Consider the following 12,948-nt stretch of genomic DNA (forward strand, 5'->3'; position numbering starts at 1 on the left):
TTATTACATCACACAATATACAAGTATATTACATGACATAGAATTCATATCTTCAGACAAATACTACTTAGTACTCCGTATTACTTAACAACGGAAGATGTAACGTATTACGTCTAGTATTTTTCTAGTCAAAACAAGACTACACCCTTCTCTTTAGATAGCAAACAAGATGTACATGATGCATCTTTATTAATATGGGACATATGCACATATCACTATCATTCTCACTTCACCGCAAAATGCCTAAAAGAATATTGACCTCTTATATATATTTGAATTTTTGATTAATAAACTTGATTTAAATTGTATGTGGAGTCTAGTGACCGCCCATTCATGCACCTAAGGAGCCAATATTTGTGTGGAATCTTCTTAAGATACGCAACAAATAGTTGTACAACTTAAAATTCTTCTCAATTGAAATTTAGTGTTTTCTTTTGATTATTTTTGGTAACTTTCATAAAAAAGGGAACTAATTTTGATGTGTTTGCTTTTTTCTATTCATTGGCACTTTTGATGATTTTGCTCCACTCTTTTGGAGTTTGTGGTCGCCGCATTTGATATTTTTGTGTGATATAGATAAGTTGTTGTACATTGATTTTTATATGAGAGATTCTTTATGTTGGGATTAGTTAACTCAATGATTGTGAAATAATTTGGGAATATAGGAGAGCAATCTTATTTAAAATTGTCTTAGCTTGATCATTTTAAATTTTAATTTGAAGCATTTGAATTTGCACCTCGAAAAATATAAGAAGCCACTTAAAATCTCGTATTTTTAGTATTCAATCGGATTAAAGTTATGTCAAACCTAGCAAAGCTATGGAATATTACGGGGGACTCAAAGAGCATTTACTTGACTTTTTTTTTCCCTCTCCCTTGATATGCTTTCTCATTCTTGGCTCATCATCACCAAATCCATCTCACCCATGTTTGATTGAGTAATTTATTGTTACTTTATATTTATTGGGTATGGACTTCCCCATCTTCAATAAGTTGAATGCCATGCTTCAAAAAATTATGATGAACTAGTGTAGGTTGTTGAGAGGATATTGACTAGTGTTTTGCTATATGTAGTGATAGTTTATCTTGTTAAGACTTTAGTTAGTTACGATTGATTTTTCATGATTCAAACATGTTGTAAGGATGACATAACAACAATCGGAGATCAGAATAGATAGCAAGCTAAGTGTCAGAGCACTTGAAGACCCAGCACAGGCACCAAAAGAGTTAAGGAATTTGATCAAGGAAATCCTACTTCTCAGTTCTCATTATACCTATTTCTGTTGTTGTTAAGTCCCTAGGAGTGTTACGTCTAGAGCTCATGACCTGGATATAAAGCCAGGAAAGGGACGTAGGAGTCTTATGTTCTCTTAACTTGTTTCACAGCTGTCAAAAAAAAAAAAAAAAAAGGATGACATAATAGTTCTCGATTTTATTGATTAAAAAAAGTTTATTTATTGTTGAAAAATTATGTATTATATTTTTAGGAGTCGAAGAAAACAATAAAATATTACATGTTCTTCGTTATGTGTAACACCTCCAGAAATCAAGAATGCATATTTTAATCGCTCATTCAACTACTTCAACTCCATTCCTCTAAATGAGATATATTTGGATACTATATGTCCCAATAGTAAGTATATTGAAAACAAGTACATACTACTTACTATCTTTGTTTTCAATATATAGTTCTTTAAATTAATTTTATTATTTGTGCGCAAAAAAATTGATGTGGTAAGTGTGTAAGAAAAAATTAGATGAAGTAAGAGAGGTATGTAATACGGAGTGTAAAACGGTGAGAAGACATAAGAAATTGAAGAGCGAGAGTGGAAAGATGAAAATCTTATGGGGTTAGAAGCTTAAGATAGTAAAAGAAGTAATGCAAACCACGTCAAAAGCAAATTTCTATTTTTTTAATAAAAACAAAGAACAAAGAAACCCGTTAATTGACATGACAGGTCTATTTGATACCACCAAACAGACCCCTTATCTCAATCAACTGGTCTTTTTTCCTTCTGAATTATCAATTTTCAAACTTATGTAACAGACCCGCTGTCACTAAAGACGGGTCTCTTTGTCCTCACAAACAGACCCCTTTAAGGAACGGGTCTCTTTATCAAACAGATCCCTCAGATAGAGACCCATTGTAAGGCGGTCTCTCAAGCATATTTTAACGGATCTCTTTGCCATTTTATGTAGTAGTGAGTTGGTCAAAAATTAAATAGTCATAATGATGAGATTTAAAAAAAAAAAAAAAGTGAATATGAAATTGTTTTGTATCCCTTTGGGTAAAATTATAAGGTGTTTAGCCTGTACAAAATTTGATTTTATGACCAACAGTTTATATACTCATGTATTAAAGAGTTAACCACTAAACCTTAGTACTTGTACCTTACAATATACGAGAAAATACAAGTATCTCTACATGAGATACATGATATGTATCTCAAAGAGGCAAATTCATCATTTTCAGTGCGTAACTTGAGTTAATTTTGTAATTTTGTCAAAAAATCTGTATTTTAAAGCTATAGTAGAAGGCTTCAATGGAGCATTGAAGAACTTCAACAAAAAAATGGAAGACTTCAATGGAGAAATGGAAGAGCTTCAAGGGGCTTCAATGGAGGACGACCTAAACATTCCCCGTAAGGATTAACCTTGCTCTTCTTTTCTTCCTTTATAGTTGGGGCTTTAGTTTAATTAGCGGTAAAGCCGCCAACAATATGGTGGTGAGTACTGGTGACAATGAAGCATGATGAAGATGATGATGAAAAAGATGGGGTAGGAAGAAGAAAACATAAAAGAAATTGTACAAAAAAAAATTTAAAAATTCATATAATTCTTCTTATATACAAATATGTCATTTTGAGATACATCAATATATCTCATGTTGAGATATTTGGGCTAGCTCTTACAATACTTGAGTTTTTCTTTTATTGTTAATACTCCGTACTACGTAACTAATTAGATAATTTTTGAGCCATAAGTTGAAATACTGAAGTCTCTAGAAAATTATAATACAATAGTCAATTATAATAATAGTTTTAAAATAAATATATTAATAAATAAATACAATTAAATTTCTAGGCAAATTAATGATTCTAAAGAAAAACAACACATAGAGTTTAAGAAGGAAAATTCCCTCCGGGCAAAAAACTCTAATGTGTACAGTACAGATGAGTGAAAATAAATAAATTAACCTATGGCAATGCTCGAACCTAGAAACTAAATTTGATCATATTATTTTAGTGGACCTTTGAGCTGAAGAAAGGCTTCTTATCACAGTAGACTTTCTTGGACTATACGTCTATATCCATTCATGCTCTATATTTTATCCATGCTAATAGTATGGCCCAATGCATGCTGACTTATAAGCTTGATTTTGACCCAAAAAATAAAAAAGAAAAAAAAAACCTCTATCCTGAGATGAATGATACGAAATTACGAAGTATTAGGAATTTAATCAATTTATCAATTTATTTAATTTTTGTTTACTACTCGTACTAATTACTATTGACCCAAATGAAATTTCTATATATAAAAAAATAACAGATCATAGTTTGACTATGGTGAACATAGATTCATAGGACGAGTCAAATCATATTTATATAAAAAAAAGAAGGTAAAATACAGTGTCTAATTGAATTTTGAGCTGAATGACTATCTTTTCGAGCATAAATTAATTTGCGCACCCATACCCGTGTAGATTGATGGTGGGATTGTGGGAAGTTTGAGCCACAATCCAACCCAAAAGATGAAACAATCAATATAAGACAAGTTGAATTATGATTGTACTCGATAATCTAATCTAAGGGTCTGTTCTGTTCCGTTGAAATTCAGTTCAGTTCAGTTCAGTTCAGTTCAGTTCAGCTCAGTTCAGTTCAGCTCAGTTCAGTTCAGTTCAGTTCAGTTCAGTTCAGTTCAGTTCAGTTCAGCTCAGTTCAGTTCAGTTCAGTTCAGTTCAGTTCAGTTCAGTTCAGTTCAGCTCAGCTCTTAATTTATGTCTAATGATATTGCTAATGATATAAAGCCAAATTTCATTCTTTTAAGCTCTTATTCAACGACAACAACATCAAAAATAATAATAATAATAATAATAATAATAATAATAATAATAATAATAATAATAATAATAATAATAATAATAATAATAATAATAATAATATTAACAATAATATTAATAATAATAATACTAATAATACTAATAATAATAATCAATAAATAATAATAATAATTATCAATAATTAATAATAATGATAATAACAATAATAATATTGATACAATTCATTGTTCAAATGGTTCTATTTTTGTGAAACATATTTCTAATGTTAATCTCATTGAGAAAATTAGAGTACTACACAACTTAAACTAATTTTCATAGTCAGTTAGTTCTTCGTCTTCTTCTTGTCCACCAAACTCCTCCATTACCTCGGCATTCCTCTGAACTAACTCCCATATCTGATCAGTTATTTCTTGTCGTACAATATCCATAGCTGCTTTTCTGTTAGGATCGTACATAGTATGATCTTCTCTTCGCTCCATGACTTCAACTTGGTGCGTGATTGGAATCCCTAGTTCATGTAAACGAATAAAATTGTGTAGAGTACAACAAGCAACGATTATTTGCAACTGAAAACGTAATTCCATTTGCGGCATCAATTTAGGTTGTAGAACCTTCCACCTATTTTTCAGAATTGCAAAAATCCGCTCAATTACATTTCGACAAGACGAGTGTAGGTAATTGAAATGCTCAAACATTCCTTGTGGAGGACCTGATCTCTTGAAATCAGGCAAATGATACCTCAAATCACGTCCTGTATGGGGACTTAAGTACCCGAGTGTATTAGGATACGCTGAATCAACTACATAGTATTTTCCTGTGCAATAATGATAATGTTAGTTAACGAAACTAATAAATTTTCCCATTTTATTCATGAAATTTAGTTTGTACCAGGCGGTGGATGAGGGAATCCCATTCTTGCTTCTCCTAAACTTCGCTTCCAAACGGTGCTATCATGTGCACTGCCTTCGTAGCCTACGTTGATGTGAGTAAACAACATGTTATGTGAACACACTGCCATCACATTCCATGATTTATCCCCTTTTCGATCTCTGTGGGCCTTGCCCATAGCATCGGAAACAACTGCATGTATGAGGGTACCATCAATGGCACCAATACAATCCTAAGCACAAAAGTGAACAAGGTTATTACATAGACACTAATCATCTTGAAAATTTAATGTGAATGTGTACCTTAAAGAAAGGCCAGAGTTTGTTGTTGTTTTGAATTTCAGGAGATGTTTCATTCAAACTTTGATAAGGTCGAATTATTTGAGTTGACAATGTCTGCAATGCCTCTAACACTTTGTGGAAATACCTCGAAATAGTAGATACCCCATGTTGAAATCTTTCAGCAGCATCACGAACAGAAGCAGGTTTGGCAAGCATGTACAAACCTATCCCAAGTTGCTCTTCAATGTGCATATGTTTACCAGAACCATCTGTCAACAATTGTTGTGCTCTGAGGACATTAGCAAGACTTATAAATATTTCTCTACTTAGCCGAAGTTGCTCTTTACACAAATTATGATGGCCTGTCACCATCCTATGAATCCATTGGCTCGTGGGTTAGTTAGGGTGTTTTGTTGGTTTTTTTTATTTTTATTTTTATATATATATTATTTTATTTAAAATTTGTTTAAATGGGTTAGATACATGTAAGTGTTTTGTGTTCTTTTGTCCTAATACTATTTTATTTTTGAATTAAATAGTATATGTGTTTAAAATGTTTAGAGGTTTCAAGTTTTTAATATATTTTCCATACATTTTATAATATATTTTCCATACATTTTATAATTATAATTATATAGTATATTTTTCGTAAATATTTTAATATGTACATTTGTATATACACATATGTATAGTAATAAATATCAATAAATAATAAAAGATCACTAATCCGTAGTTAAAAATCACTAATTAATAAGTTCAGTTCAGCTCGGTTCAGTTCAGTTCAGTTCAGTTCAGTTCAGTTCAGTTCAGTTCAGTCAAACGGAACAGGCCCTAAATTTGACTAAAAGTTATTTAGAGGAACCAAAACCAACTTAAACGAATCCAATCAACCAAAATACAACTCGAATTGACCCATTTAATCATTTATGATATGCAGATACTAACATTTTTTTTTTTTTTTTTTTTTGAGGACATATGCTGTTTGGATAACTCATACTTGACCTTAAAATCAAACCCGTCCAACCCATTAGTCTTGCCCCTAATAAAAGATCCAAGTCGAAGTATGGATCAGGGTTGGGTTGACCCGACCCAATGGCGATCTCTAAAGAGTAAAGATTTTTAGGAGATGATCATCATCCAATAAACTTTTCATATCGTCGGTCAAAATAATGCTTTAAAAAAAAAGATTCCAAAAAAAAAAAAAAAAAAAAAATCCTTTTATGATCCTTTCCAAATTCTTCTCTCTCCTCAGCTGAAGGTACATTTTCATGACATGTCTCAAATTCCTCCATTTCTGCAACTCTCATAACTCAAATCACCATTTCCATGGCTTACCTAAGACCCATCTGCTGCTCCTCCATTTTCACTTCTCATGCTTTTCTCTCTCTTCACTCACTCACCTACTTCCAATTTTTTATTACAACCATTAAAAGATTACATTTTTAATCCCCTTTTCTTTGAGCTACAATTCTAATTTGCCCCTTATTATGAATATTGTCTCAATTTGAGCTTCTAAAGCCCCTAATTTTCATGTTTAATTCCAGAAAAGAGTGTGCCCATCTCATTTTCTTGATGATTTGTAGCTGAAAATGATGTCAAAATCAAGTCTTTAGCATTTAAGAAGGGATTTTTACTGGGTGCCCACCTTCTATTCTTGTGATCTGGCTGTAATTCTCTTGATCTCTTTGTTGTTGTTGAATCTATATGCATTTGGGAGCAAAACCCATGATTTTAATTTTTTGTGTTAATTCACTTTCAGCTGGGATTTTATTGTGGTTTTTAGGGTTTAACATTGGTAGGTTTCTGGTTTAATTTGGGAAAATACCCCCATTTGTTGTAGTTTTAGTTACATGTTGTTGTATTATTTAGCTGATTGGAAAGATAAATTATTTGGGTTGGATAGTGTAGATTTTTGCCCCTGAGAGGTGTAATTAGGGTTTGTTTGGGGAATTTGATTGATATTGTGAGTTTTTTTGGGCAAATGGCGGAAAACGGTGTAATTTTTGTGGAGTGGAGGGAAGAATTTGTCTCTCAGGAGAGAGGAAGCAGGATTGTTCATTATTTATTGAAAGATTATTGTGGGAAATCTATACTTGCTGTGGTTGGCACTGAGAGGAGTCTTAGGCACATGGTTTATGTTGTTGCTGAGGATTTTTTGAGTTATTCTGGCACTGATAATCCTGTGCAAGCTGGGTTTAAATGGAGATCAAGAAGGGAGGTGGTTGACTGGCTTACATCCCTGCTGGCCAAGCAGCAACAAGCAGGTGATCCATTCGCGCTTTTACCTTGATTTTATGTTTGTGATGTATGCATTATGTTGTTGATGGTTGGCTTGTGAATATTTGATAGTTAGATGGTGCTGATTGTGGTTGTCCTGAACTTGATTGCTTCGATCTTCTTGGGGGGGGGGGGGGGGGGGGGAGAGAGAGAGAGAATGGATAAGTGAAAGTTAAGTAGTATTAAGATGAAAGATATGAGGTTTACCTTGTATCAATGGTGTTGTTCTAAAGATTTGGATATGCCGAATCTTGATGTATCATGATTGCCTTGATCTTCATTGCTTATGGTATGGTCTATGGTGGCATTTGAATAAAGTTGTAACTTGGTGCTTTTCCTACTTTTTAGTTCGGGTATTTGATGTTACCTATCCAACCTTAGTCATCCTGATCACACTCCCTTTTAGAAAAAAGATCAATGCAACAATAGAAGAATATTTATCCGAAGTTTGCACCTTATAAATTTATGGATTTTAATCTTATTCAATGAGCAGAGAAAATAATGTTGTGTTTCTATTTTTCTTGATAAGTATGATGAAGTCTACCCCCTTTTCCCTTTATGTCTCTTGCACATATTAATTAAAATTAAGTGTATTAATACATTATAAAATTTGGTTAGATCTGAACCTGGGCAACTTATGGGCTGCTTTTCAATGCTCTATGATGCAAGATAGGAATCTCCTGGTTAAAATGATTTTCCCATGGTTTAGGTTGTAGATGGAGCATATGGTCTTTAATCCATTACATTACATAGCAGCATTGCACATACCCTAGAGACCTGAAGTGTCCCTGCTATAGCAGTCGAGACCCTCATAAAACATTAGCTTTTCTGCAATATGCTCACTTTTACCTTTCAGTAACTGTCAATGATGAATTATGAACAGATAATTATCTTTTACTTCTGATCATGACAGATTCTCCAAGTGGTGATTCAACCCATTCTCTAGGATCTTCTGAGCTATTAAGTGCTCAATATTTCACTACAGACAAAGTGGTAAATCCATGAGCCTTTATAACAGCTTCTTTTTAACACCAATTTACTGATTCAAATATCCTGAATTATTTCAGGATCGTCGGGTTAAAAACTTGAAGCAATCCTACTCAGATGTTATGTGGATAGGTGCTGCATGGACTTGTGGAAAGCAGCTAAAACACTACCCAGCATTTTGCAGGAATGGCACTACAATAGCGGTAAGTATTTGTTGTTTTCTGTAAAGTCCAATATGTAATATCACGAGAATTAGATTCTTAAATGTTCATTGGATCCCCCACCCCCACCCAAGTTTGCTATTCCTATGGGATATGGAACATTGGGGACTTAACCCAATCTCAATCAATGTTGAAACCAAGTAATCAAGAATAAATTCAAGATCAAGAGTGAATACACCTATCTTATGGGAACCTTTGTAAGATGGATAAAACTTCATCTAAAACCTTTTGTTTGGATTGAAGGAAATGGAGGGATGAAGTATCTTTCATTTGTATAACAAATGAGGAAGGAAGGGAATTGAAGGGGAGAAAAATGAAGGGATTAAATTGTACGACATTGATCTCTCCAACAATGGAGAGATTTGGAAGGAAAAATCATTATTTTCGCCTCCCCTTCTCATTCCCCCCTCCCCCCTTTCTTTTTCATTTCCTACCCCCCCCCCCCCCCCCCCCCTTTTTTTGTTTTTATCCAAACACACTGTAAAAGGTGGTTGCTATTCACTATATCAATGAGTGCAAAGATAATTGATTCCCCGGCTCTTACGATCTCAATGGTGCTCATTGGATGTGTTTACTGTTTAGTGCCCTGTTAGAAACCCTAATCTCGTGAAAAAGAGAGAAAACAGCTCTCTTTCTCTTCACACCATAGAAAATGTCCAAGGTAGCAGATTATTTACATTATTACATGTCATATGTCGTGTACGGACCAACTTTAGCAGCAGTATCTATAGCATGCCATGGTTTTGCCGATATGCATGGTGATCCATGCTGATTTCTGGAAATGGTAGATGTCGAACCCCTGCATTCATCAATCCAACTTATGCTGCCTGCCCAGTGGCCAGCCAAATATGCACTTGACGCCTTTGACCCTTGCTGAAATTTCCTTCTTTACTCCTACTTTATCTGTGCTTTCAAATCTATTTAAGAATTATGATGACCACCAAGAGACTATCTAGAAAACTAGTATGCATGTCATATACGATTATGCCTCAAAAGGTATCAATCTACAGACCATTTAAGGAACTACATAACACTCATAATTCATAACAGTCTTATACTAGGTTCACGAGAGAAAAGTGAGCCTTGTCAAATATTAAGAAAAAGATCCCGACTTTTATTTCCTTATCTTTTTGAAAAATTTAGTTCCATATATTGACTAGTTACATGCAACCATGCAAGGGTCATGGGTTCACATCTTCATGGCTTTTGTACTTGAAAGTAACCTTTTCAGTCATTTGGGTTATTTTGATTGTAATCTAATACTTTAATGGGTTCTACTTTGCTGTTATTCAGGTTCAAGCATTTGTATTTGTGATGGCTAAAGAGGGAAGTTGTTATGTTGCCTATCTAGAGGACATGTATGAAGATAAGAAGGGGATGAAGAAAGTTAAAGTCAGATGGTTTCATCACAGTCAAGAAGTGAAGGGTATAGTTCGTATACGGAATGCTCACCCGAAGGAAGTTTATATTACACCTTACACGCAGGTGATAAGTGTTGAGTGTGTTGATGGTCCTGCTATAGTCTTAACCCGTGAGCATTTTGAAAAATGCTTAGAGGGCCTTCCAGAGGGTTTGCTGGGAAAGCTACATCTTTGCTGTCGTCAGTTTAGAAGTAACAAAATTAAACCATTTGATCTTAGGAAATTGCGGGGTTATAATAATCAGCCTGTTATTTCTTGTTTAGAGTCTGATTCCTTTCTGAATTCTGACTCTGTATGCCGTGGGGTGATTGGGAATAAAGTTAAGATGTTTGAATCAAATGATAATGGGGCAAAAGGGACTAAGAGAACAAGGAATTATGGGGACAGAGAAAGCTTTTTGACAACTCATGGTGCAGAAGGCTTTGAAAGGAAGAAATTTATGCGTGGACCATTTTCTAAGAATGGTAACATTGATGGCGATAAGAGGTTGTTTTCTTCGAAGAATGGGAAATTCCAGCGGTCACACATCCAGTTTTTTAAGGTAGATGACAAAATAGAGCTACTGTGCCAGGACAGTGGCATTCGAGGCTGTTGGTTTAGATGTACTGTCTTGGAGATATCTCGAAAGCAGATGAAGCTCCAATATAGGGATCTGGAGGACCAAGATGGATGTGGAAACCTTGAGGTACTCAATTAATGTCTTTTGCATTTAATTCATATTGAGTTGCTTAGTGACTGCCTGGAATGACATTTAATGATTTTCTCCTTGAAGAGCATTGTTTCTGGCAGGTTATAAGATTCAAGTGGCCATTTAGTTCTGTTGGAAATACTAATCCCTGTTTGGCTAAAGTTTGAGTTAGATTAAAATTTAGTTGTCTTATGCTCTATTACAATGTAATGGTCTTAGTGCTATGCAAACCATGGCTATCACTAAATCAATGCTTGAAATGTTTGCTAGCTGTGTGTTAGTGTTACATTCCTTTCAGTTGATTTGTTCTTCCTGTTACATCACTTGCAATGCATTTTTGTATTGATTGTGAGATTCTCTTGGTTGAAGATCTCTTTCCTTTTTAGGTAACTAGTGAATTTCTTCTCAGCATAGTATATTAGTATCTTGATGTGGTCTAGAGATGAAAATTAACTTTTTCAACTGCTTCAATGGGCTACTGGATTAAAAAATATATTTTGAGTGAGCTTTAGCAACAAGACTGTGACTTCACAGAGTACTATTAACTTACATCTTTTTATAAGTAAAGTCAATTAATTCACCTAAAACTATGTGCCGGTCGAAGTGTAACACTTAAAAAATCGGAGGGAGTATAGTCTTTATGTACTGTGCTATTGTTGGTTGGTTCTTTACTTTTTCTGAGGATACAACTTATACATGTCGACACTGTTGATTTATGCTGTTTGATAAATTCCAGGAATGGGTTCCAGCTTTTAGGATGGCTGCACCAGATAAGCTTGGCATGCGATGTCCTGGACGACCTACAATCAGGCCTTGTCCTCCCATCAGCGATGCTGTAGATGTTGAATTTGGAATCGGAGCTCCTGTGGATGCATGGTGGAGTGATGGCTGGTGGGAAGGTGTTGTAAATGTAGTTAACAGTGTCAGAGATGATAAAGTACAGGTTTATGTTCCAGGTACTAGCCGTCCCTTTATCTCCCCTTTTTGTCATCAGGCATTAAGTTAATCAGTTTATGTGCCTACTCTATGTTTTCTAATGCTACCTTATTATTTCATCAGGTGAGAACAAGTATTTAGATGTACCTAGAAAGGATCTAAGAATCTCCCGAGATTGGTTGGGTGGAGAATGGTTTGATGTTAAGGCAAATCCTAATATACTTTCAGATATCAATGCTGAAACAGCACAACCTATAGTCTCAATCCTTGGGAAGGAAAATGCTGATGATGATTCTGCCCTCAAAATTAAAGATGATGAAAATGAGGATAACTTAGTTGACTTGCCTGCTCCAGCTTCTTCTGTTGGCCATGCCGAACAAATTTCCTCTTCAGACAAAGATGATCATAATGCTGGTCATCATGTCAATGACAAAAGTGATGATGTTAGCTTCCAAGACCATGTCAAAAGTGATGGTATCAGCTTGCAAGACCAAGTCAATGACAAAAGTGATGATGTCAGCTTGCAAAACCATGTCAATGACAAGAGTGATGATATCAGCTTGCAAAATTTGTGCTGTGATGTTGATGATCAGAAAATCGTTGACGATGAAAATGATGGTAGTAAGGAGGGTGAATCAGGTACCGCTGATGAGGAAACTGCTGCACAGGCTGATTTGGAAACTGCCGCACAGGCTGATGTGGAAAGTGCTGCTCAGGCTGATGTGGAAAGTGCTGCTCAGGCTGTTGTGGAAACTGCTGCACAGGCTGATGTAGAAACTGCTGCTCAGGCTGATGAAGTTTTGGAACCCACAGGTGTCGCTTAGAGGCTAGAGCTGTTCCTCAAACAATTATTGTACAAACTAGTGTAGATTTCCTGTAGAGAGCGAGAGGTGATGTTGATGGCATTTGATCTTGCATTTGAGACGATACTCCCAGGTGTACAGCAATTAGGTGAGTCTTCCAAATTGGTTTTCTTAGTTAAATTCCTAGGAACTGCCTTGGATCAAATTCCAGCTGTTATAGAGTACCTTTTGAGTGAATTAGATTTTATGTTTCCTGTTGTAACGTTAAGGTGAACTTCTAGTTTGTATGATTTAAAGTCGTAGTGAAATAAACTTTCAGGCACCACTTTATGTTTGCCATTGTTGGTTACTCCAAACAACAGTTCAAAAGTCATTACTAACAAAAG

The 12,948-nt window shown here is 34.8% G+C and overlaps 2 protein-coding genes across 2 annotated transcripts; one reads left to right on the top strand and one right to left on the bottom strand.

The window, feature by feature from the left end:
- Window positions 1-1,251: 1,251 nt before the first annotated feature.
- LOC145628297 (uncharacterized) lies at window positions 1,252-5,601 on the bottom strand. The gene is made up of 4 exons (XM_081680588.1): window positions 5,251-5,601; window positions 4,949-5,180; window positions 4,480-4,874; window positions 1,252-1,326 (listed from the first exon to the last, which is right to left on the bottom strand). The coding sequence occupies exons 1-4, from the start codon at window positions 5,599-5,601 to the stop codon at window positions 1,252-1,254; spliced, it is 1,053 nt and encodes a 350-aa protein (XP_081536714.1).
- Window positions 5,602-6,416: 815 nt separating this feature from the next.
- LOC145629450 (uncharacterized) lies at window positions 6,417-12,901 on the top strand. Its single transcript, XM_081682056.1, has 6 exons — window positions 6,417-7,493; window positions 8,420-8,499; window positions 8,574-8,696; window positions 10,008-10,820; window positions 11,560-11,779; window positions 11,883-12,901. The coding sequence occupies exons 1-6, from the start codon at window positions 7,211-7,213 to the stop codon at window positions 12,581-12,583; spliced, it is 2,220 nt and encodes a 739-aa protein (XP_081538182.1). The 5' UTR covers window positions 6,417-7,210; the 3' UTR covers window positions 12,584-12,901.
- Window positions 12,902-12,948: the final 47 nt, after the last annotated feature.

Source organism: Chenopodium album, chromosome 4 (assembly GCF_948465745.1).
Source record: "Chenopodium album chromosome 4, dcCheAlbu1.1, whole genome shotgun sequence".
Taxonomy (NCBI): domain Eukaryota; kingdom Viridiplantae; phylum Streptophyta; class Magnoliopsida; order Caryophyllales; family Amaranthaceae; genus Chenopodium; species Chenopodium album.